Source organism: Antechinus flavipes, chromosome 1 (assembly GCF_016432865.1).
Source record: "Antechinus flavipes isolate AdamAnt ecotype Samford, QLD, Australia chromosome 1, AdamAnt_v2, whole genome shotgun sequence".
Classification (NCBI taxonomy): Eukaryota; Metazoa; Chordata; class Mammalia; order Dasyuromorphia; family Dasyuridae; genus Antechinus; species Antechinus flavipes.
In genome coordinates, this window is record NC_067398.1 from 118,461,549 (window position 1) to 118,486,864 (window position 25,316).

Genomic DNA, 25,316 nt, shown 5'->3' on the forward strand with positions numbered 1-25,316 from the left:
GGCCAGCAACATCATTAGTATTAAAATAAATTCTTGTTGAATAAAAATTTGTAGAATCTCTGCAGGCTGCTTCCTAAATGGATATAGGTAAAATAAATGCTTATTGAATGAAAATATGACACCAAAAGCTATTTCCTAAATGAGTATAAGTAACTCATGTTTTCTGTAGCTCATCTGCCATTTTGGTTTCCTCATACTAGTTGTTTTTAGTCAGGAAGATCCTAAAAGACACTATATAATTTTACCTATGAGCCAGAGTCAGTAGGAACTGGTTTAAAACGCCTTGATAGAAATTTTTGTTTATAGGACATTTACTGTGAAATTTAGTCTAGGTCAAGTACAGCAACATGTTATTGCTACTCATCTATAACCAGAGGGAATGCGAGCTTTTCTTTTTCCATGAATACCTTCTGGTGCTGCAGGCTGTAATGTTTGCTGTGCTGCTGGCCAGGAGGAAGACTATTGATCATTTAGGAGAGATGAGATGCTGCTGCTGTCCTATTTGCAGATAAATGGAGTTCTGTATGAATAGGATAGGTACCCTTAACCTGAGTAGTCAGTGGCTTTTCTGAAAAGGAATTCATCCTGGAAGCTCCTAAACTCTGTGTACCTTCCACTTGAAGAAATAAAAGGCCTGGCCCAGCCCAAAGCTTCCACACCCTAGAAAAGTAGTATTCACAGGGAAACCAAGGCTGCAGCTATGTATAGTAAGCAACTGGTATGTTCACCTTGCATGACTTAGAGTTGGCGGGCTCAAGAACTTTCGAGAGAGACTTGTAATGGTTTTGACTGGTGATAGCCTGAAAATGCTGTTATCCTCAGCATAAGTTGGAGGCATTCAGCTTCCAGTGATTGAAGTCTGGTGCAAAGAAGAATCGCTCCAGAGGCTATTCCTAAATGGGTATAAGGAACCCATGTTTTTTCTTCTTATTTTTCTTTTGCTCTTTCCAAACTAATTCAGCTTGGTTGTCTTAGATGAGGAAATACTCCTAAATAACTTTCACATCCAAAGGACTTTAATATAGACCTACTATGTGCTGTACTGTACTAGGTGGCTGGGAGTTGAAGGGTTGATAGGGAGGAATACCAAGTTTATATAACATGTGGTAGTTTCTTGCTCTCATGGTGTTTGCAGTTGGGGGAAAGTGGCACTGATAAATATAAATATGATGCACATTAGTACATTCATTCAAAGCAAAGATGCAACATTTTTACCATCAGGAATGACTTTATGGAGGAGGTGGCATTTGGGCTTTAAAGATTGGGTAAGAATTTCATTCAGTAAGTAGGAAAAGGGAGTAAAGTTTAATTATAGTGAATATCAGGAGCAGAATCGGAACACTAGACCAAATCGGGAGATTTTGTTTGACCTTGTACAAGGTCACCTGATAACCAATTTCTTTTTTTCATCTATTAAAATTATGCCAAGGGAGTTAATATATGGAAAGTCTCATTTATTAGACTTTCTAAGGTCAAAAAAATCTATTAAATCTGCTTGGGCTCTGAGTCTAGATCCTCTTGTGAGGTTATTGCTCATAGCCTTTAACCTTTCGCTATTGAGAGAAATGGCTTTTGGTCAACACCGCCATTACTTCAAGAAAGGCCATATCAATCGACACACCTTTTGTTCCATTCTCCATCCAAACCATAACTCCCTTCCTTACCCACCAAGTTTCCTTTTTGTTTTGTTTCCCCCACAAGCTCCTTGAAGGCAGGAACTGTCCTGTTTTTTTATTGGAATCCTCAGTCTTTATCTCACTGCCTGACACAAAATATGAGTATTAACTTTTTTCATCCATTTATTATATATCTGGATAAGTTATCTGGGAATGCAGCCTAACACTGCATGTAAATGATAACCTTTAGATGAAAACAAACGAGACTTTTATTGACCAGAACTCTTTGCTGTGACAGCAGGTTTGAGGCACATGAATAGTGTCTAGAAGGATAGAAATTTACTGCTTGTGATTTCATTGTGCAGACCTAGAAAAACCTGGCATTTTCCAAATGTAGCAGAAGCCAGTAACTCCCCCCAAACTGGAAAGGTTTCATTTAGGATGTCTCTTCTCAGCCAAGTTCTTGGACATCTGGAGACCTTGCCTCTTTGGGGACTGGCCTATTTTGGGCAGCTGCAGCTACTTTCCATGCTTTCATTATCAGCTGCTGTGTCCGAAAACAAAGACAAGTGGGAACCCCATATAAATCAAGCGCTGATCCACCCTCTCTTATCCTATTGGTGGTTGGGCTGAAGTCCCTCCCACGTCTGGTTATTTGCTGCAGGTTCAGAAACCTGAATGTGTAGATTGCCAACCATGCCGTACCTTCAGCGTTTACTGGGATTGTCTCTGGTGAGTTGGCCCTTGAGAAGTGACTCTAATACTTGAAATTGGGGGAAGGGGAGGGAGTAAATACTGTCTCTTACGTGGGAATATGTAGTCGTGACTTGGGAGGAAAGAATTGCTTTGCCTTTGATTAGGGGTAGTTGGGGGGCTGCTCTGAGTTGCATCTGCCTGCAGGAGGACTCTGTGGGCTCAGCCTCCTAGAATCAACCAGTGGGCTGGTAAACAAAGGCCAGAAAGTGACTGGATGGAAGCAGAAGAGGCTGTGTCTCTGAAACCTCAGAAGCTTAGGGAGGTTAGATAGAATTGCTTCTGTAGTATGGTCACACAGGGCGAACTTTGGACTCGAGGACAAAGACTCATCCTCTAGGGGCAGCCCTAAAGATTGGCTAGAGTTAAGCTAATATGTAAACTGGCATCTGGAGAGCGGGCTCAAGTTTAAAGAAGTGGCTTTAATGTAGAGTTTGTGGTGACTGTTCAAGTCACATGTGTGCTATTTGTTTAGGACACAGCTCTCTTTTTCTGAATGGGAAAAGGGAAGGTATTTTTAAAGTTGATGTATTTTTATCTGGGCTTTGGGGAGCTGATGGGAAGAGGCAGGAAGAACTTATCCAAATCAGGGTGCCCAGTGGTCTTGCCTGTTCCAGTGGTCTTGCTTATTGGTTCATTCCATTCTCTTTTCCTTGCTTTCCAGACAAACGAGTGGAATAAGAATGATGATCGGCTGTTGCAGGCCGTGGAGAATGGAGATGTGGAGAAGGTGGCCTCCCTGCTGGGCAAGAAGGGTGCCTGTGCCACCAAGCATGACAGCGAGGGCAAATCCGCGTGAGTATTTTGTTGCTCTTTGCCCTGGTTAGTTAAGATTTTCACGCCCTGGAATGCGAGGATCCTGGGAAGTTTGTTAGGATTCCATGTGACATTTATTTTACAAATGGTTTCAAGTATCTTTGTGAACTTCCCATAAGTTTGTGTGGGATTCTTATTGCTAAATCGCATTCCTTTCTGTTCTGCTTCCAAATTATTATTTTGAAAAACAACAAAAATAAAAGCTATCATTTATGGAGTGCTTTAAAGTTTGGAAAGCACTTTGCATGTTATCTCATTTGATTTTCACAATGACCTTGAGGTAGGTAATTTCCATTATTAGTCCTATTTTATAGATGAAGAAACAGGCAAAAAAAAAAAAAAAAAGGATAAGTGACTTGCCCAGGATCATACGGTTAGGTTAGTAAAGTGTCTGAGTCAGGATTTAAAAATCAGATTTTCCCTGACTCCAAGTCCAGTATTTTGTTCACTGCTCCACCTGGTACCCCCATCTCTCCATCATCTTGTAGCAATGATTTCTTCTCAAGTGTAATCAGATGGTATAAGAGCTGACTCTTAGGTAAGGGAAAAATATTGTTCCTTTGACCTGAATGATACACATTATATATGTAAAAGGCAAGGAATGGGCTTTAATTATGCTCACCACAGTCTCAATAACACTAGCTCATTCTACTTTGTGTTTTAAGATTTCCTGAGGGATTTTCTTAGAATGGCGTCTGCAGCAGGGAATGCAAGGATTATCATCTCCATTTTAGAGATAAGAAAATTGTGGCTTTAAGAGGTCTTGACAGAACCTGCATTTTAATTCATGTCTCTAAACAAAGTCTGTTCCTTCCAGAATGTCACCCTGCTTCTCTGATATTTGTAACTAATGTTAATACTGTTATTATTTATTCTGCATAACTCATAGATTTTATTGCCTTTTCATTGTCAGTTGTATAAAAGTCAGTACAGTTTGAATTAATTTTTTTTAAGCTTAATGCCACAATGAGACTTTGGGAACATCTTCTATATCAAAGCTTCTTATATTGTGGGTCATGACCCCATAAGGGATCATGTAACTGAATGTAGAGATTGCAAAATTATAATTTATTATTAGTAAATGTTTGATTTGTATACCTGTTTTATATACCTGTATACCCAGGGTCATGTAAAATTTCTCTGGTGAAAAGGGTACAAAAAGTTTAACAAGCCCTGCTGCATAGAAGCATTCCTTCCCTAATGGTAATTGGTTTTACAAAGATACAATATTAGGAGAAATAACATTCCAGGGGATAATAATTTCATAAGAACAGTGTTTTAGACAGATGATTAGCTTATTGCTGTTAACAGTAGAGTTTAATGACTTGACTACCAAGATTTGGTTATGATGTATTTGTTGGGGAATCATGAGCAGGGTGACTATAATCTAATTCCTCACTAAAAATATGTCTTGAAGATTCTATAGCTGTCCCTCCTTGCTAATAATAAAGTTGAAAAGTTTGAAAAGCTTTCTTCTGGTTGTCAAAATAAAGAATAGGAAGATGCAAACTGAGGAGGCAACTTGGTATAATGAAAATAGACATGGATTTAAAATCAAAGGACAAGTCTTTGATGAGGATAATGCAACCTCACCCAGAAGAGTATTTGCATTCCCTGAGAAAGACTCTGTTCCCACACATTATGCACCTTTTGGATGCAAAACCTACATTCCCTGGGAAAGACTCTGTTCCCACATTATACACCTTTTGGATGCAAAACCTACATTCCCTGAGAAAGACTCCTTTCCCATACCCAATCTCTAGTATGTTCCTTTCGGATGTAAAACCCGAATTGTTTTGTTTCTGTATAAGAGTAAGCCCTGAGAAAATGTCTTTTGGCAATTCTTTGACATTGTCCCCCAAGAGAACATTTTGGTATCTCTCTCTTTAATAAAAGCCTTTTCTTATCACAGCCTTTTGTGTAGCGTTTCTCCCTGCGAACCCACCCTAACTTGGTGTTATGGAGAACTAGGAGACCAACCCATTTTCCTGCCACGATCCATACCTCATCAGTCTTGACCTTCTCCCTGAGCCTCAGATTCCCCATCTTTGTAAGAGAATTTCTCAGCTTGAGTTCCTGAAGAGCTCAGGTTGAATCTTACTGACGAGCTGGATCTGACTGGGAACCAAATAATTTAAATGGCCAAGAGTTTTAAGCACACTAAGAAAGACAACTTACTTTCTGCTTCTGCTTCTGCTTCCTAAGGTATAGATATGGTTCTTGAAATTTTTCAGGTCGGCTTAGAGCATTCAACCAATCAGCAGCATAATGCTATAACTTAGGATAGAGAAGTGATAACCTTTCATAGGAGGTGGGATAGAGAAATGGTAAATCAACCAAGAGAAGGGGTCATTCCTAGGGGAATGTGTACCATTCTGGCAGAGTTGGTTATGGGAATGAGAAAACATTCCTTCTTAAAGGTCAGAAAAAAACTAGTGACCAAATTTTAGAATCTGTTTAAAAAAAAAAAAAACTATTTGATAGCAACTTTGAGGTAGCAGCCAAAGCTACAAGTGTCTTATGCAAGGAAAACAAATAGTTTTACACCAGAGGATGAGATCATCTGCTTTGCTATGTCCTTAGAGAGTTTGTTCTGTTTAATTTCTCAACCTGTAAAGTGAATGAATTGAACAAGACAATTTCTAAGATCCTTCTCAACTCTAAATCCTGGGAAAAGTAGTTGGGGGAAATTCAGGAGTAGAACATAAATTGATAATATGGATTAAGTGTTTTTTTGTGTGTGTTATTTTTGACAGCAGCTGTGGGTTTATTTGTAGGGAACTTCAAAGAAAAAATTGCTTTCTGCTAACTCCAGTCATCAATCCCTGCTCTGACACTTAGTGCCTTAGATCAGGGTATATAGTCAGTATGTGTCAAATGCAGTACTTGAATCCAGGTCTTCCAGATTCCCAAAGTCAGCTCCCTGTTCACTACACTCTATTGCATCTCATCGGTTACTATGAGTTAACTATGGTGACCAATAACTGTGGGCTCCATGGAAGCACTGGACCCACATCTGTGTCCTAAGCTCTGTAGTATCAGCCTGGGACAGAGGGAAAAACCAAGTCCTAGAGGAGCAAGAAAGGGAGGAAAGGAAAGGCAAGGGTCTGTGACCTCTGCTTTTGACCCTCACACTTTCCGCATTCCCTTTATGCCATTTTTGGGGTCACTCCTCTAACCTTTGCTTAGTTGAGAATTCTGTTGGTTGGAAGCTAGTCCTTCAGGTAGAAGAGTAGCCCTGGTCTTGGACTAAGACTTTAATAGTCCTTTTAACAGCTATTCACATTTAGATGTCAGGTCTGCCCCAAGCAACAGTGACTACACCAAGCCTCTCCTGAGAGTATTTAGCAGTATAAAATAGGTCTGAGGGCTTTGGTTCCCGCACCATTTTCCTGATTATCTTGCCAGATTTCCCCCAAAGTGATTTTGCGATTCGTTGCATAAGGTGACAGTGCACACCTCAGAGAAAAGGAAGGTATGTTCATAATCATCTCCACAGATTCAGAGATGAAATACGATTTTAGACCAGCAGTATAGTAAGACAATCTCACAGATTTGGACATTGTGAGAGCACTTAATTATTCTTTAACTACCTGTTATGTAGAGGAATGATGAAGATTTGGTGATGGTGGTAATGATTTAAGCTTAATAGAGGAGATTAAGGCTGATAGAGACTTTCTTTTGAAGTACAAATTTAGTGATTTTCTTCATTTTACCTGTAGAGAAATTAGGGTTCTGGGAGTATAACTGATTTGCCTGTGGTCACATAGCTTGTTAGTGAGGTCAGTCTGCTATCATAATTCTAAGAGTCTTTCCACTGTATTTTATTGTTTCTCAAAACAAATCAGTAATTGTATGGAGGAGTTTGGAATGTTCCTCTTGTTTCTCTAACTTGGAGAATGCCTACTGAATAAAATCTGTGTGTCTGTGTCTGTGAGTGCACATGCATGTACTTGGATTTTCAAATGTTTTAATCTCCATTTTGCCTCTGTCACATACTGATTATTGATTGTAGGCAAGTCATTTAATTTTCCAGTGATCCAAAGACAGACATTAATCTTTTTTGTTTCATGTTCTTTGAGCATCTAACAACTATGGAACCCTTCTTAATGTTTTTCAATTCATAAAATACATAGGATTACAGAGGAAACCAATTGTACTGAAAAGCAGTTACTCGAATATTTTTTTAAAAACCCAATTCTAGGGGTAGCCAGGTAGCGCAGTGGACAGAGCATCAGCCCTGAAGTCAAGAGGACCTGACTTCAAAACTGGCCTCAGACACTGAACACTTTCTAGCTGTGTGACCCTGGGCAAGTCACGTAATCTCAATTGCCTCAGCAAAAAAAAAAAAAAGACAATTCCAGGGCCCCAGGTTAAGAATGTCTGCCCTGAGACTCTACAGTTGTAGGGAAGGTGATGATATTCTATTGGTAAAAGTTCCTATGTGAGAACTCCTACTCTGACACAATCACAGTTCTTCTAATTCCCATTTTGCTGATAAGGAAACTGAGTAGTAAAGGTTGTGACTTGTCTTGGAGAGACATCATTTGTAGTACTTTTCCTGAAGTACTGATATGACCATGTTAACTCTCCTGACCAATAAATTTCAGTGACTTTCTTTTTACCTTTAGGATTCGTATTTAAGATCCTTCCCAACCTGGCTCCAGTACTTTTATTCTCCACATTTTCATGCACTACACAGTTTAGCCGAGTGGATTACTTGCTGTTTTTTGCACAGGATAATTCTTCCCTCATCTTGCTTTTGTACAGGCTAGCCCTCATCCCCCAGCATGCCCTTTGCCTCTTAAGAATCCATAGTTTCCTTCCAACCAGCTCAGATGCCACATGATACAGGACGTCCCTGATTATCTCTAGCTTTGAGTGTTACCACCTATTACCTTGTAAACATTTAATAGATATTTATTGTTCTTTCTGATAGAATGTAAGCTCTTTAAGGTCAGGGACTGTTTCCTATTTGTTTTTACCTCCCTAGTATCAAGCACAAATGCCTGGCCCATAATATGGGTTTAAGTGCTTGAAAGCTGATTTATTGTTTGATAGAATTTTGTGCTCAGGCACTCAGTAAATATTGAGTTAATCATAAAATCAGCATCAACACTTGCATTTTTGAGTTCTAAATCTTAACATTTTTTTCACTAGATAATATTGTTAATGTGGGAAGTTATTAGAGCAAAATAATGAAGGAAGAGAAGGAATACTGTTTTTCTAGTTTCTTGCCCTCCAGGAAAAGCCATATCTTTCAAATCTGAACCTCTTTTTCCTTCATGGAATTTTGTTCTTCTCAAATCTTTTATCTGTTATTCAGTGAAAAGAATCCAGTAAGCATTTTAAACATGTAATATGTGCCAGGCATTGTATTGAGCAAAGGAGATACGAAAGAAAGAGAGAGAGAAGTCTTGCCCTGAAGGAGTTCAGTACAGGAGCATCTAGAAACCAGGCAAAGAAACAGATAATGAATGGAGCAGGTTGAAAAGTCCAGATTCTGCCCCTCTATAAAGGAAGGCATTAAGAGGGATTCGGGATTCCATTCTCCAGCCCTTCAGTCCTAGGGGAGAAGAAGGAGATTGAGGGAAGTGGTGTCCATCAAGGCTTGTGTTAACCTCCTGGTGAGGAGCTTATCCTGAGAGGGGCATCTTGTTCACTGAAGATGAAACGAGGCATTTCAGTAGATGATGAATGGACCTTGTTTCCAGTTTTCTAACCAGGATAACAGGTAATTTAGATCCAGTGAAGACCGGAATCCTTGGAGATTATCTGGTCCAGCTCTCTTAGTTTACAGATTAAGAAACTGAGGACGCTGAGAATTAATGTAAACTTTCCTAAGCTTAAATTAGTAACAGTGCCAGACTTCTGGTCTCTAACCTCTGGATTTTTCTCCCAGGGTACCATTATAAAGTTCTTGTCCCTATCCTATTATTCAAATCCAGTATCCTCAAGTTATCAAAAAGGCTCATTTTTGAAGAGTACAGAATGAGATAACTCTGCCCTGTCCATATCATAAAAAGCAGAAGTTAACTAAAAATTCTTTGTTACTAACAATTTCTTGTTAATTCTTTGATCCCAAGTCATTTGGGTCGTTAGTTACTGAGACAAGTATTTGAAAATCTACACTTCTCTATTTGTGCTTAGTCTAATTTTAATATTCCTATGTTAAGTCTCAAGTCTCACATTTGTAGAAGATTTTGATTCTTAACCTTTAGAGATTTTTGCTTCTACCTTGTATTTTTCATGTGGGTCCACTTATTAAAAATGCAGACTGAATTGGTTTAATACCAAATTACTTGAACTGGAAACTTGCTAGCAGCGTTTCTGAAACCATAACCAATCAAAGCAGCCTATCCCTGATAGTGGAGCCAATGTTTGAGCCCAGAAGTTAGCCGTGTTAAGATAGCATCACATTTCTAACGTGAATAAAATGTTTTGCTTTCTACCACTACTCGGACTACACCCCCTCCTGGGGAGGGGTTAAAAATATGCAAGGATGTCTAGATTGATACACATTTAATTCCTCTAGCTATATTTCCACTCCCAGGAATCTCGCTTTGGAAGCAGGAAGTAAAATTAAATTTAAGGAAAGTTGAAATACTATTTGACTCTTAACACCCTCTGCTTCCTTTTCTATCATTATGCCGCCATATTTGAAGGAGCAGAGAACTGCGTAGAACTGAGGTTTGTTTGGCATCTCTCTTTGTTTCCTGGGTGGTCTTGGCCAAAGAATTCGTGGTTCAGAGGCCGACATACTGGTGTTGAGTCTTGCCCTTGGGACTGTAGTCTCAGGGAGTGTCTCTATGGCCCCAGGCCACTTCCTCACCTCTCCCTTCAGTTTATCCAAAGCAAACTACTTAGGGCCTGCAAAGGTTCTATTGTTTTCACTTTCTAGAGCTCCATAATACTGAGCACTTTGGTTATCTCTTGTAGTTAAATAATTTACCTCAGGCCATCCTTCCCAGCCAGCTATAAAACATACCTGTGTAGGTCCCTGACATAAGTACCAGAGTCTTTAATTATGCTGTTCTTTCCTGAAATGCTTTCTTAACTTCTTCTTTATAAATCCAAATCTTACCAATGTAAAGATCAGTTAACATTTGTTAAATTACTATTCTTGTAGTGCCTGGGACCTGAGAATGTGAAGACAAAAAAGAGAGTCCCTGCTCTCAGGAATTTGCATTCTATCAAAAGAGATATGCATCAATTTAAAGTCTGTGGACCTGTAAGACCTGGGGCAGATTATTTACTCTCTCTGGATCTTGGATTCATTTTCTGTAAAATGAAGGGACTGGACCTTCACCGCCCCCTCCAAACCAAACCTGGGCTCCTATAATCCTGACTCCCCAACACAACTGAAGTCCTTAAGAAAAGTTGCTGCACCACGTATGCTCTACTTTTATATCCCTCGTAGAAACTGGCAAACACTAGCCTCATAGCAGAAATTTGAGCTTCTTTTAGAAGAACCTCTTATTTAGTTCATATCTGGGGGGCGATAAGGTTAGGGATAAATAAACTCTGGACCTTTGATTCCATCAATCAGTCAACTTATATTAAGTTCCTACTATGTGCCAGATGTGCTTAACCTTGGAAATACAAAAGTAGGCAAAAAGTAGTCCCTCCCTTATTCACGCTTGTAATCTAATGGGGTGGACTGCATGCAAATAAAGGTAGACTTATAATTGGCTAAACAGGAAGTAATTAACAATGAGAAGCCATTAAAATTGAATGGGGTTGGAGTAGGTTTCCAATAAAGGAAGGAGCTTTTTGGAAGCTTGGGGTGCCTGTAGGCCACTGGAGGAGGAAGAGCACTCCAGGTATGGTGAGTGTGCTAGAGAGAACACCAGAGATTTTGAGAACATCACTCCTAAAGAGAGAGCTTCTGGTAAGACAGTCTTCTCTATTAACATAGATCAGTCTTCTCTCTAGCTCATAATCCAAGAAAGTTTCCTAAATCATTAGGCATTTGAGTGATTTGCCAGTATACAGGAAGGTAAAGATTTGAACCTAGCTTTTTCTGGCTCTCAGCCAGCCTTTTATTTATGGATACTTCCTTATATTGAAGGGAAGGAGAGGAGACATTCCAATACTTATTAATTCTCCAATTCTCATGTGTATGTTACTAAGGACTTAGTTTAACTTGGGAAGTGGGCGTTTCTCCAAGGCCCCCGCTTTTCAGATGTGCATCCTGGCATTTTAGTCCCCAAATTTACTATAGAACTTCAGGGAAGAAATTCTTAGATCCACTGCCACCCATTGGCCCAGAAACTGCAGGAATGTGGTGGCGATTCCAGCTGCCTCCCCAGACATTCACCAGGGACCTCCGTTTCTGCTCACCCAGGGTCAGTAACCAGATGGGGACTTCTCTTTGCCATTTCTTTGGAGAAGTTCTTGGAGTAACTGTCTTCTGGAGACGAGCAGTTTTGTTTTCCTCAGACTGAGAAGGAGGTGTGGTGGGGATGCAATAGGATGGAGGCCTTGGTGTAGGAAGGGGCTTCCTCAAGGCTGTAGCCGTTCCACTTGGCCACACTCTGCTGCATCTGTGTTGTTTCCATGGTGGATGGGAGGAAGTGGGAGGATATCAGAACCTTGAAACCTCTTACCCTAGAGGGTTATAATTACTTCAATAGAATTTTCCTCCACATTTCGTTTTGAACTTAATTAAAGTTGTGTGTGTTTGTCTTAGGAACAGGCAGACTAAGTAACATAGCAGGTCCAGCTCCAATGTTTGAAATGGCAATATGTGAATAATATTTCACAGCACACCCAAAACATGCATGTACTTAAATGGTATATGGGATGGTTGCCCTTTCTGCTGTTTGAAAGCATGACTATATACAAGGGTTCTTAGCCCGGGATCTATGAACTTTTTTCTTTTAAATTTTGATAACTATATTTCTGTATGCTTTGTTTCCTTTGCAATCCTGTTTGTTTTATTTTATGGATTTAGAAATGTTATTCTAAGAAGGGGTCCATAGGTCTCACCAGATGGCCAAAAGGGCTCCAGATCTTAAGAGGTGAAAAACTTTTGCTTTATTACATCAGTTTGCTTTCCCTCATCACTTAATTATTAAATATTTTAAGTGACTTCATGAAGCGGAAATAAACCCTAGGTCTTTGAACTTATGAATCCTTTCTGTAGGACTTTTGCCTTAGATCTCTGGGTAAAAAGCATTTTTGCAAAATGATTTCACTTGTAGAGGGTGGAGGATACTTGGAAGTGTTATAGCCAAATAGTGGACTTTTCTATAAATGATAGAACTAATAAATTTTTGAAAAAGTCTTAACTGTATCTGTTGTCCTGAAAACCAAGTACTTTGATATGTTTCAGGCTGACATTTTATATAAAATTAAATACTGGATTAAATAAAGTTTATAAAGTATTACTGAAATGCTCAGAGTAGTATGGAACTGACCATGAATTCTTGAAAAGCACATTCAGGTTCTCCCATGCTGGATAAGCTTTGAATATGGTCTCAGCTAATGGAAGAATTGGTAGATGATAGGAATGGTTATTTCTAATAATTTCATTAAAACTGAAATTGGTTATATTTTAAAAATAAGAAATAGCACATAAATTATGTGGAAGTCATTCCTGATTCCAATTATTTGTGTACAGCTCAGTCCATGACCTTTATTGGAACAAAAAAAAAAAATTCTTAAACTAGAAGAAAGAATAAATTAACATGAGACAGAGCTATGGCCTATAGTTAAAACAATTCAACACTGACTTCTTCAAACAAGCCGGTCTTTTTTTTTTTTTTTTGGTATTAACATTTTTATTTGAAGTTTGGAGTTCCAGATTCTATCTCTACTTTCTTCCTTCCTCTCCTCTTGAGATGATATAGGTTACACATGTGCAACTATGTAAAACATTTCCATATTAGTCATTTCATATAGAAAGGCTCCAATAAAAGAAAAAAAAAGAAGGAAAGAATGTGAAAAATATAATGCTTTAAGTCTGTTCAAATGATATCAGTTTTCCCTCTGATGAGAATTGTATGCTTTGTTATTAGTCCTTTGGGATTGTTTTGGGACATTGTATTACTGGGAATAGCCAACTCATACTTTTTTATTGAACAACATTGCTGTTACTACATATGATCTTGTTCTGTTCACTTTACTATGCATCAGTTCATTTGTCTTTCTGAAATCATCTTGTTTGTCATTTCTCAAAAATGATCATCTATTATAATCATTCCACAGCTTCAAAAAGTCATTCATAATGAAATTTAATAATAGATGGAAGAAAGGATATAGTTACAAACTATAATAATTTCATGCAAAAATGTAACTGATATAAATTGATAGCCATAACAAGGAGATCCAAAGAATCGCCAAGATGCCTCCAAAAAGGTGTTAAGGCACAACTTATTTGCCAAGTTGAAAGAGGTGGCAGCATTGGTTTAGAATTTAAACTTATTTGTAAAAACTTATTATAAAAAATTTTGGAACAATGTAAGTAGTGATTAAGCAGTCATCTTAAGAGCACTTAAGAATTAAAAGTGGAAAAAAGGCTCAAAACAGGAAAAAAAAATTTTGAAAAGACTTGAACATATTTTTCAATATCAAGAATACTAGAGCTACTTGAACCCTAACATTATATTCTTAGATGTTCTATAGAAGAAGTAGAAATGTCATTAAAGAAGGCAAAAATAGAAAAAGCAGCTGGATTAGAGCAAGTCTATGTAGAAGACAAGCTGGGAGTGAAATAGTATTGAGGGCAATGAGGGATCATTTTACAAGTATTTTCTAGGGGAGAAGATATGTGTAGGAAAGATTATTAACATTATTAATGTTACATATTAATATATTTTTAAGGAAACTGAGAATGCCAACTACAAATACTTTTATCTGTATATAAAATTTTTGCAGCAATCACATATAGATATCCTCAGAGTTCTAGAAGGCTTTTGCAAATGATATTCCAAAATAAATCACATTTCATTATCATACAATTGACTGAAAAGTTGTAGAATACAAGATTTCATCAGGTTTATTATTTGTTGCCCAGATATTCCTATTACCACTTAAATTTTTTTCATGCAAGTGGTAAGTTGATGAAGGATACTTTTTTTTTACATTTTTAATTAATTTATTTATTAAAGTTATTTTTATTAAGGTTACTATCTGTAAGGATAGTTTTTTCAGCATTGACCCTTGAAAAACTTTGTGTTCAATTTTTCTCTCCATTCCCTCCCCTAGATGGCATGTAATCCATTATATGTTAAACATATAAAAAAAAAAATACATTAAATCCAAAATACAGTTATCTTGCTGCACAAAAAAATCAGAGATGAAATATATTTCGCTACAGAATAGTCATTTGTGCCCTGTGATTAGAGGTAACATAACAAAGTGGTAGAATGCATAGCAGGAAGTAGAGACTGGGCGGGTGTTGGAAAAGGTTTTGTTGGTTCAGAGGTTGATTTGATACTTTGAAAGATCCATGTTTTTTGTTCGTGGGGGCACTCCCTTCAAAGATGCTGATCAAGATCCTTCCACATTTTATGGGTTGCTTTAACTGAAGGATTTCATCCAGTAGCAAAACTATTGATGAGAGAGGTTTGTAGATTAATTTTATTTTTTAACTGTTTTTAAACCCCAGGTATATATTTTCAACACTAGAAGTTTGTATTACTGAAGGAAATTTTGGAGGAATTTGAAGACAAAGATTTTCATTTGTTGTAGGGGGAGATGGTTGTCAAAGAAATAGAGGGAAGGGTTGTCTGTCTATAGGCATTAGTAAGACTGGCGGGCATTTGTCTTCTAGAGTGTGTAACCTTGTGAAATCTCAGGGAAACTATGGCCTCTGGCATACTAATGCTGCTTGAGCAGATAATTATGTCAGCGTATTATGTTCTGTGCACTGTGGTCTTATTTAGGTCTCCAGTAAGTTCCTTAGGGTGCCATAGAGGTAAACCTCTGTCCAGCCAGCTGTCTGAAAAGATCATTTTACATAGCTGCTGCATTCCAACCCAAATGCAGATCCTCAAATTAACTTTAACCTGATCCTGGAGTGGTCTTGGACTGTGCTGAGGAAGTGGCCAATATGTGCACATAATAAGGGGAGCAGGACCCTGGACTGCCAAGATGGATCATTGACTACCATTACCAAATGTTGACACGCCAGCGTAGTCGTTTCTGTGGTACATGGACTTTCTGTATTTAACTTTCTGTCAACTGAGAGATCTCTGGTTTTGACATTTGTTTAGGTAAACAGTTTATAGTGCATAGAACTGGACTTTTGAAGAAGGCTTTTCCTGTTTTAATACACCAAATACTTCATCCATTTAGGTAGCACCCAAATGATGTCAGAGCAAAGACTCTACTTTGATGAAAGGCTGTAAAGAGTAAGGAGGAAAACAGGGGACAGTTATTAAGTCAGTCAGTAAACACTTACTAAGTGCCTATAGTATGTGCTAAATACTGAGGAAGTATTATAAGCATTTGGACTGACAAGATCTATGGTCCCTAAAGGGCTATTCTGGTTTATGTTTGTTTGGACTGGACCTGTGGTTGCAGGGGTATTGGGAACTCCTGGTGGGGGCGGGGAGAATGCCTTTACAATACAGATCGGTACTTTGCCATTTACCATCTTAGAGGATTTGTGGGAGACTTTGAAAGACTAAGGGGTTTGCCCAGAATCACACAGTTAATATACATTAGTGAATTTGAACCAGCTCTTCTCTTACCTTGAGACTTTCTCTCTCCCCCCTTCAGATAGAATTCTGCCTTTCAATAAGAATATCATTGGGTGATTATTTTTGCCTGACTATATGTCTTTGTGTATGTTGGTAAAAATGAATGGCTAGAATAAGTAGTCCATAGTAATTTTTTTTGTTCCAGAAGTGAGGGGGATGAAAATCACGTGAATGTCACTGACTTGAGTCCTTTTTTGTAATAATGGCTCCCCTAAACTCTTTATAAACTTATTTCCATAATAGTTCTTAATGTGGGCTCACACTGTTCTCTGGAATGTCCTCTCTTCCTTTTTGCTTATTTCAGCCCTAACTTAGATGCTAATTAGTTCTCCAATTCTTATCTGACTTGGAATACTCACAAAACACTTTTTTTAATGCTCTGGTATACTTATCACTTTATATCGTATATTATAGTTGTCTTTGTTGGTTTCATTCCCTTATTAGAATGTCAGCAGAGACTGTATTGTGAGTAGTAGATGATAAGTAGTTATCACGGTTGCATTTGGATTATATAAATAAATTATATCAAAATCTCCTTATATATTCAGATGTCTTACAACTTTCTTCTTTTTTAAATGTAACGTCTTATTTTTTTCCCCAATTACATGCAAAAACAATTTTTAACATTTCATTTTTTCAAATTTTTCAGTTCCAAATTCTTTCCCTCCTTCCTTCTCCTTCCCTCCAATGAAAAAGCAACCAATTTGATATAGGTTATAGATGATACTTATACAGTCATGCAACACATATTTTCATATATAACTTTCTTCTTAGAAGTGGAAATTCTGTTTTTTTTTTTTCCCTTTTTTCTTCCAGTCCACTCCCTCAATTTAATTTACAAGAACTACTTTCTTCCTATTAGAGAAAGACTCCAATATAACATTGCCCATGATGCTGAGGATTTTTGTCTGGTCTTTGATGAAGCTGCAGAAAAGAAAAGGGATTTTTTTCTTTAATCCTCACTCTTCAGCATGATGTGGAGGTGACTGGGGTTCTTGAAAAGATAGTGAGGAAGAAGAGTGGCTTTGGAGTCAGAGGACATGGATTCAAATCCTACCTTTGATGAGGATATATGTATAATCTCAAACAAGTTACTTAACTTCCTTCAACTTCGGTTTCCTCAGCTGTAAAATGAGTTGGACTAAATGGTCCCTCTCACTCTAGACTTATGATCTCATCATCTTATATGAAAGTATATGAGAGTATAAGCCAACCCAAAATGATTTTGAAATCAAGTCTAGTAAAGACTCTGTCCTTCAAGGACCCACCTAGATAAGTTCAGAGAGGCTCATTGCCAGAAACTGGCCAACAGATTGTAACTACTCATGAACCAGTCATACTTAGAAAGAGTTGTTCTCTTTGTACATAGAGAAATCAGAACTCTTCAAAATCACTGAAGTGAAACCATATTATTCTCTAGTCCTGAAAAATAATCACTATTAATGCTTCATCTTTTTTCCTCCTTCACTTTCCCAGCAAACCATTACTGGTGTTGATGTACAGCAGGAGGGAAGAGAACTGGATGAATGCTTTTGCGGGCATGGCACAGCTCTTTTAATGATCTTGGTTTTCAGTTAAGCAAAGGCACATATTTTACAATATTAACATTCTCCTAGTGTTCCTACATGGCAGAAATATATGGAATATTGCTGTTCCAAAGAAATAATGACTTTTATGCGAAAGATAAGAAATGGAAAAGCATAGTGAGTGTGAGCATATTGAAATTTTTGTAACCCATGAGGAATTCTGAAATCTGTCAACAAATCTTTATTAAGTGCTTACTATGTGATGTATGCTATGCTAAGATTTGGGGGTGCAAAGAGGCAAAAATATGATCCCCATTTCTCATGGAATTCTTATCTAATGAAAATATCCAAAATATATAAAGTGGAAATCAGCAGTAATCACAGACAGAAGATAGAGTGAGAGTAGGGACTAGGAAAAGGTTGCAGAAGGAGAACTGGGCATGGGGAATGTGGGGATAAAGAATCAAAATTGGGAGGTGGAGGTGTGTGAGAATGTCAAGGAGACTGGTGTTAAACTGGCTGGATCATAGAATTCATGAAAAGGAGTAAAGCATAGGAAATCTGGAAAAACTAGATTGTGAAAATCTCTAAAATCCAAATAGAGCATTTTATATAGATTCTAGAGGTAATAGGAAGTCACAGGATTTTATTGGGTAAGGATGACGTGGTCAGATGAATGATGAACTCATTGGAATGAGGAGAGATTGAAGCAGGGAGGACCAACCAACACTCTCTTGTACTTTGTGAGCATGATGATGTGAACCAAGGAAACATTTTATTGGCTACAAAGGTACTCTTTTAAAGTGAAATTGATAGATGGGTATACATATTAGAATGAAATTGATAGGGAGGGTGTGTCAATATACCCAAGTAATGGGTATATTAATAAATTCCCATTACCTGTAATGACTAGTTCTTGATACGGATGTCACCAAATTTTACAAGGGAATAGTTGTCCTATGACTCTTGAGCCTGGTCATCTGAGGAGGGGGCCATATTGCTATCTTAACAGCTTAATTTAGACTCTCCTGAAAGGCCCTTAGAATACAGAACTGGAAATCTCTCACACTATTAGGAGAAGAGTTAAAGAATGTTTTCAAGGAATCAAATAAAAAATAAATTGGTCGTGTGGTAAAGTGGAGTGACAGGTGGACAAGTCAGTGCCCTGCTATGTGCTTATTCAATTGGAAGAAATGAAAGGTCTCCAGCATTTGGGAAATGCTCCTTACAGTTTCGCTGTGGTCAGCTTTGTAGTCAACATGGTCAAGAGTCCCATGGGCTAGACAGGTATGGATGGCTTGCAATCTATAGCAATGGAGGGAACTCCTGGATTAACTCATAGATTCATTTGAGATTACAATTGTACTAAACTTCGTGTAAATTAGTCTGCCTAGGTGACATTTAATAAATCTTCCCCAACTTTATAGTTTGATAAAGGTAAATAACATAGGAATTTCTTTTCCAGCTAATGTTTTTTGGTTTTTTGTTTATCATAATCAAGATGGAGAAATGAGAAATCATTGTGACTGGAGGTTTTTGTAAATCTAGATTCTCTTAATGCTGAGAGTTTACTAAAGGATAGCAGTACCTTTCTCTTTCAGTACCTCTCCAGCAGAGACGAATCAGGTCATGGAAACGGAGTCTCACTCATGCTTCAAAATGTATTTTCGTATGTAGCTGTTTACTGAAAGTATTTTTCCCCCCTCAGGCCCTGCCCACAGCCCTTTTTCCTTTTTTCCCAACTTTTAATTTTTCTACTATATGTCAAGATCAGTAGAAAGTATAGTAAGTAAAACTCATCAATTTATTTGATTTGATTGTAGTAATAGTCTAGAAATATAGAATATTAGAGTTGGATGGTCCCTTAGAGTTCATTTAGTGCTAGCTAAGGGTTTCTCTGTGGTATTCAAGTTAATTCATGAACCACTTTTTTGGTCACTGATTCCATGTCTTGAATTGTTAGATTTCTCTCATAGGATCATAGATCATAAATGAAAAGAACCCTAGAGAACTCCTTCATTTTACAAATGAAACCAGTAACTTCCCAAGCTAAACCAGATAAATAAAAGTGTCAGGATTTGAATGCAGGGAGCCCAGATTCTCAGACTCTTAATTCCAATGTTCTTTTCATTTAGCCATCCAGAAACTAGGGATCCTCTGCAACTTTCCTGCAATTTACATTTGATTCATTTTTAGTTTTGATGAAGATTATATAGCTCTGATATAAAAAAGGAACTTCCACCCACTCACAGAGTCTTAGAATGCTATGAGTTGGAAATTCAGAGACCATCTAATCCAACTCACACCTGATTGAGAAATCTCCCTCAAAAATCTCTGACAAATGATCATCTACCTTATTATGTTTGAAGATCTTCATTAAGGGATGAGTTCACTACTTCCCAGAGCTGTCATTTTGGATAGTTGTCTAGATCATGTTGAACTTTGATTCTTGTTTTTAGCATGTAAACTTTCTCTTCCTGTTTTGTTATCTGCAGTATGACAAACTTGCCTAATATGCCATTATTCAAGTAACTGGTTAAAATGTTAAGGAGCCTAAGATGAAGCACAAAATTTCTGGGACATTCCATTGAAGGTCTCCCTCCAAGTTGGCATTGACCCATTAATGGTCCAGTCGCCTACTTCTTAACAATGTGATCAGTGCACAACTTAACCATTCTCTTCAGAAGGCTGGCATAAGAGACTCTTGTCTATTACTTATCAGAAATCTAATTAGGCAGTGTCCGCAGCTTCTTCCTGACCTGATCTAATTTTTCTGTTAAAGAGGAAAGTAATCTGGCTTGACCCTTTCTAGATTAAGCACTTCTGACACTTAATGATATCTGATTCCCTTTCAGAATGTTCACAGAATATCTTTTAAAATACTGTGTTCTAAAATTTTGCCAGAAATGGAACCTTCCCTAAGCTATAGTTTACTGACTCTACCTTTTTCCCTTTAAAAAATAAAAAATAAACAGCATTTGTCCTTTCCCAGTTCTGTGGCACCTTTTTTATTTGGTCTTTCAAAATTTATGAGTGGAAATACATTCTTTGGATAACTGAGAATAAGATTACAGAATCATGAGATAGTATAATTAATTAAATTCTAGTTTCCATTGCTCTGAATATTTATTGGCTACTCTCCTCAACATGGGTCACACCTCTAATATTAGTTTTTTTTTTTTGTTTGTTTGTTTTTTTTTTTTTTGCAAGATATTAACTTGTCCAGGATCACACAGCTAGTAAATGTTAAGTGTCTGTGGCCATTGCCTCAGCATAAAAAAAATAAAATAAAATAAAATAAAATAAAAATTTGTATAGCTTTTTCCACTTGAATAAATATTTCAACACCAATGCCATTCTCATTTTTTCTTAGTGTTTTTCCCAATCAAAATCGTTCAGGGCATCCACCACCATTTAACAATGGCAGGTGATCAGGTAGAGCAAAATTAAAGTATACCAAGTAGGAAGGAAACATCTCTACAGGTTCACTTGAGTAAGGTTTGAGGGTAGCCATAGGGGAAAAACAGGAACCCTTTCTACTTCGAAAAAAAGGATTCCACTAAGCTAAAATATCAGTTGGTTCTGCTGAACTCATTGTCTGTGAACTTAGGCAGACAAGTAGGTAAATAAATAAACAGATGGACAGATATACATATTTTTAATAATTATCTCAGTATAAATTATTTCCTTTGTAATCCTCTAGATTTTAATGTATTCATATCAAAACACTCCTCTATGAAGGGATCTATGACACATAAGAAGTTACAAACCTCTGTTATTTCCTAGAGTTCATCTGTAGTAACCTTTTTCAATCTAGTGGTACCATTAAATGTAACCACTTCTGATTCTACTAATAATAATTATTCACATTAATCCAAGGCTTTGAGGTTTTAGGAAGAACTTTCTGTATGTTAACTATCTGATTTGATCTTCTTAGCTAGCCTGTGAAATATACCTATAGTTATTCTCATTTTAAAGATGAAGAAGCTCAGGACCAGGGAATGGGGGTGATTTGTGCAGTTACATAACTAGCTAATAAGTGTCTGAGGAATTCAAAGCTAGGCTCTTGGGTCTCCAAGTCCAGAGCTCAGGCCTCTTTGCCCGATTGCCTTTCAGGGAACTTTTAGGTTTAATGTAAGGAGGAGGGGAATATATCCTTGGTTGGATGACACAGTAGGGGGAATTGAAGAAGTACCTCCAGCAGATTGAGTGGACAAATTTGGAGAGCTTGCAGTCTGTTATTAGAAAGAATTTTTCAGACTACTTACCTATTTGAGGTGGATAGTATTTATCAAAAACCCTTTTGTGTCTCAAGCATTTTGTTATGGGTCAGAATTCAGTATAGGATCAGAGTTTTCAGACCTTCTAACTAAAGGATGTAAAGGGATCCATGTTTCAAACTCCAAGGACAAATCTGAGCAGCAGTGATTGTAAAGATTGTAAAGTGGTTGCTCTCTGGTTTGTGTCTGATTAATAAGTAATTTTGGCCATATTTATACACCTAAGGAAAAGGAAAAGTGTCAGTGCTAGATTTATTGGTTTATAAGACTAGATGATTTTTAAGGCCTCTCTGTCTCTGCTTCTGTTAATCCACTAAGTTCCCAGAGCCAGTTATTGAACAAGGAGATGCTGACCCTATCACTCTATCAACATGAATAACTTTGAATTAATCCCTTTGCTGGTGCTTTTAAGACCTCTAATTCTCCTTTAAAAAAAAAAAAAGCCATCATTTATTATAAATGTCAGGTTCTCTTAGCAGCAGTGGTTCAAATTGGAAAGCTAACAAATGTTTCTGTCTCCCAGTTTTCCACCAGATTGGTTTCCAATAGGTGAAGAGATTAAAGTTGCTGCTACTGCTGCTTTGGAAAAACATTGACAGCAGCTTGTCATGTACCATCCAGGGCAGCACTTTGGTCCCTCCAGGGGATTTGTTTCTGAGCCAGCTCTGTTCGGTAATTTGTCTACAGAGCCATATACCAAAGTGTAGAATAGAATTTAGTTTTCTAAGGCCTTTGATAGCTAGAAGCTATTAGACTTAACATCTTTAGATAATTAGATCAGAATTTGAATGGGAAGTTGGATCCTTTTCAAAATCTTATTCGGGCCAATGTCTATCTTAAAAAATAGAACATGAAAAACACCTTTAGCTAAAGAGATAGGAATATGTGGATATAAATATCTATGCAGTCACATAGGGCAGCTGAATGGCACAATGGATGGAGCACTGAATTGGGAGTCAAGACTCATCAGATACTAGCTGTGTGACGCTGGATAACCTGTTTACCTCAGTTTCTTTATCTGTAAAAGGCTCTCGAAAAGGAAATGGCAAAGCACTCTAATAATCTTTGCCAAGAAAATTCCAAAGGGAGTCAGAAAGCGCCAGATTAGACTGACACGACTAAACAGCAATAACTGTTTCTCACTTGATACCCTGGTATTTAGGTGCTACCAGGATGAGTGGAATTATAGATGTAGAGCCAAAAGAGACCTTTAAACACATATAATTCAACTTCATTATTTTATAGATAAAATGACTGAAGATCCCAAGAGATTGACTGGCCCAAAATTTAGGAGTGATAAGTGGCAGACCCAGAATTCAAAGGCAGGTCCCAGGAATCCGCATTTCAGCTTCACCAACCTGCTTCTTTTAGATAGGTGGTAGCTTCAATTCACATTTATATGATCCTTCCATACTTAGCCCAAGAAAATTGCTTTGTAAATCTGCAAAGTATATTGTAGAGTCAGTTTTGCTGAGTGACCTCCGACGTCTCTTCCAGCCTAGTCTCTACTGCTGTCTTAAGGTAGACAGCATGGTATTACTCATGAAAAGTATGCTTGGTTTCATTTTTTTTTTCTTTTTCTGTTTTTTGTTTTTTTTTTCTCATGGTTTTTCCTGTTTGTTCTGTTTTAACTGCATTTGGTTCTGGCATCAGAGGACTTGGGGGTGGGGGTGTCAAAACCTGCCTCAGTTTCCTCGACTGTACAGTGAAGGAATTGAACTGAATGGATTTCTGAGGTTGTGTCTAGTTCTACATCAGTGTTTACCTATAAAGAGGAAGTAGATGAGCTACTCTGGTAGGATTTGATATGAATGAAAATGTTCTTTGAGAGACTGAGCGTTTAGAAAAAGGAAGTTTTTTTTTTTTTTTTTAAATTCCCCTCTCTGAGTGTCTGTTTGAATATCAGGAATCAGGAAACCAGAATGAGTTACTGTATGAAAAATAAAAGGAAATTGCTTAGATCATAATTCTTTAGGCTCTTGCATAGTGAAAGTTCAAATCCCTTTATGACTCTAGGACTGGAGCAATCCCACATTGTGTTGAGGTGTTTGTTTAGGGAAAGTTTGCACAGCTTGTAGGGAAGTGGTTTGTAGGAAATGAAATCTCTTCTGCAGGCTATGTTTGTTTGACACTTGAATTACATTCCCTGATTTGAGAACTCTAGAAGTACTTACAGAAAGTCAGGAGTGCTTGCAATTTTCCAGAAGCTTCTAACTACTGTTAAATAAAAAGGGTGGGGGGAAGAAAAGGAGACATTGCTAAAACCCCACCTGCCACTGCCCCCCTCATGCTCAGTCTGGTCCTTTTTCTCTTGTTTTGGCCCAGTAGGATCAATAGAATGATATATTTTTTTGGGAAATCACCAAGAGAAAACCTTGGGAACTGCTTAAGGGACTGGGTCACAGCATGGAAATTCCAAATATCATTAAAGGGGCAAAAGGGATCAAAGTAGTTTTATGTAAATCTGCAAGCTGTTCTGTTTGGGCTTTTTAACTGTGTTGGTTCTCTTGAAGAGTTCCAGCTGAGTTTTTATAAGTATAAAGCTAAATACTCTGTTTAACAATTAAATCCAAAACAGACTGGCTTTTTTTTTTTTTTCTTGAAATATTTCTATGAAATTGACTCTGACGGGGCTTTTGCTTTGAAAATCATCTATGAAACCAAAGGTATTGGGGAGTTCAAGGTGTTTTCCCCAGCTGGTTAGCTGCATATTCGGTACCCTGGTAATCATTTCACCCCTTAGCTGCCCCAGGAACCTTTCTGTCATTGAAAGAGATGTTATTTTCACTGAATTATTGGTCTACTGACAAATGAAGACCATCAAAGACTTTATAAAATAATTTACAATTAATTAATTGATTCCCAAGTTAGGAATTTCTCCCTAAAAGATGTCAATTCTTAGCTACTCTTTCAATTATCAAGCATTCTGCAGATAATTGGCAGATTTCTGCCTCTGACCTTGACCTGTTCACTGTCAGTTCTGAATTTCCAAGTTACATGGTAAGTCATTTAATCCCCTTTGCCTCAATTTCCTTACCTGTTAAATGACCTAGAGAAGGAAGTGGCAGACCGTTCTGGTATCTTTGCCAAGAAAATCCTAAATGGGGTCATGCCAGGTCTCAATAACAATAGCTAACTATACACACAAAAGACAACTATATTAATCTATCTTTGAATAGTTGTTATATAAAAAATTCAGTATTCTTTATATATATTCCCAGAAATTACTGAATAAAAAAAGTGATTATTTTTGTTATGTAATACCAGAATGATCTCCAAAGAGGTTCCCAACTTAAAATTCTATTAGCAGTGTATTAGTGTCTCTGATTTTTTATAACCAGTTAATGTTGATTTTAGTCAATTTTAGATATATTTTTAAAATTCATTAAGTATGAAGTTGGGCCACAGAGTAGCTTTCACTTGCATTTTTGTGGTCTTTAATGGAATTTAAATTGCACCTCATTTTTTTTTTTTCTCTTTTACTTCTGAATCCTCCCAAGATCTTGAGGTTTACTGGCTAGATTTCTTAATTAAAAACCAGGCCTTAAATCAAGACCAATCTGATTCTCATTGGCCAACAATAGGTCCTAGGTGAAGCCTCAGTTGGTCGTTGTT

The 25,316-nt window shown here is 37.5% G+C and overlaps 1 protein-coding gene across 4 annotated transcripts in view; it reads left to right on the forward strand.

Annotated features, from left to right (window-relative positions):
* Window positions 1–25,316, forward strand: part of RAI14 (retinoic acid induced 14) — a 164,233-nt gene that overhangs the window by 102,538 nt on the left and 36,379 nt on the right. For all 4 annotated transcript variants that reach the window (XM_051989563.1, XM_051989581.1, XM_051989572.1 and 1 more), the window contains one exon: window positions 3,034–3,164. In XM_051989563.1, coding sequence (XP_051845523.1) covers window positions 3,034–3,164 — 131 coding nt within the window. The remainder of the gene's footprint in view (window positions 1–3,033; window positions 3,165–25,316) is intronic.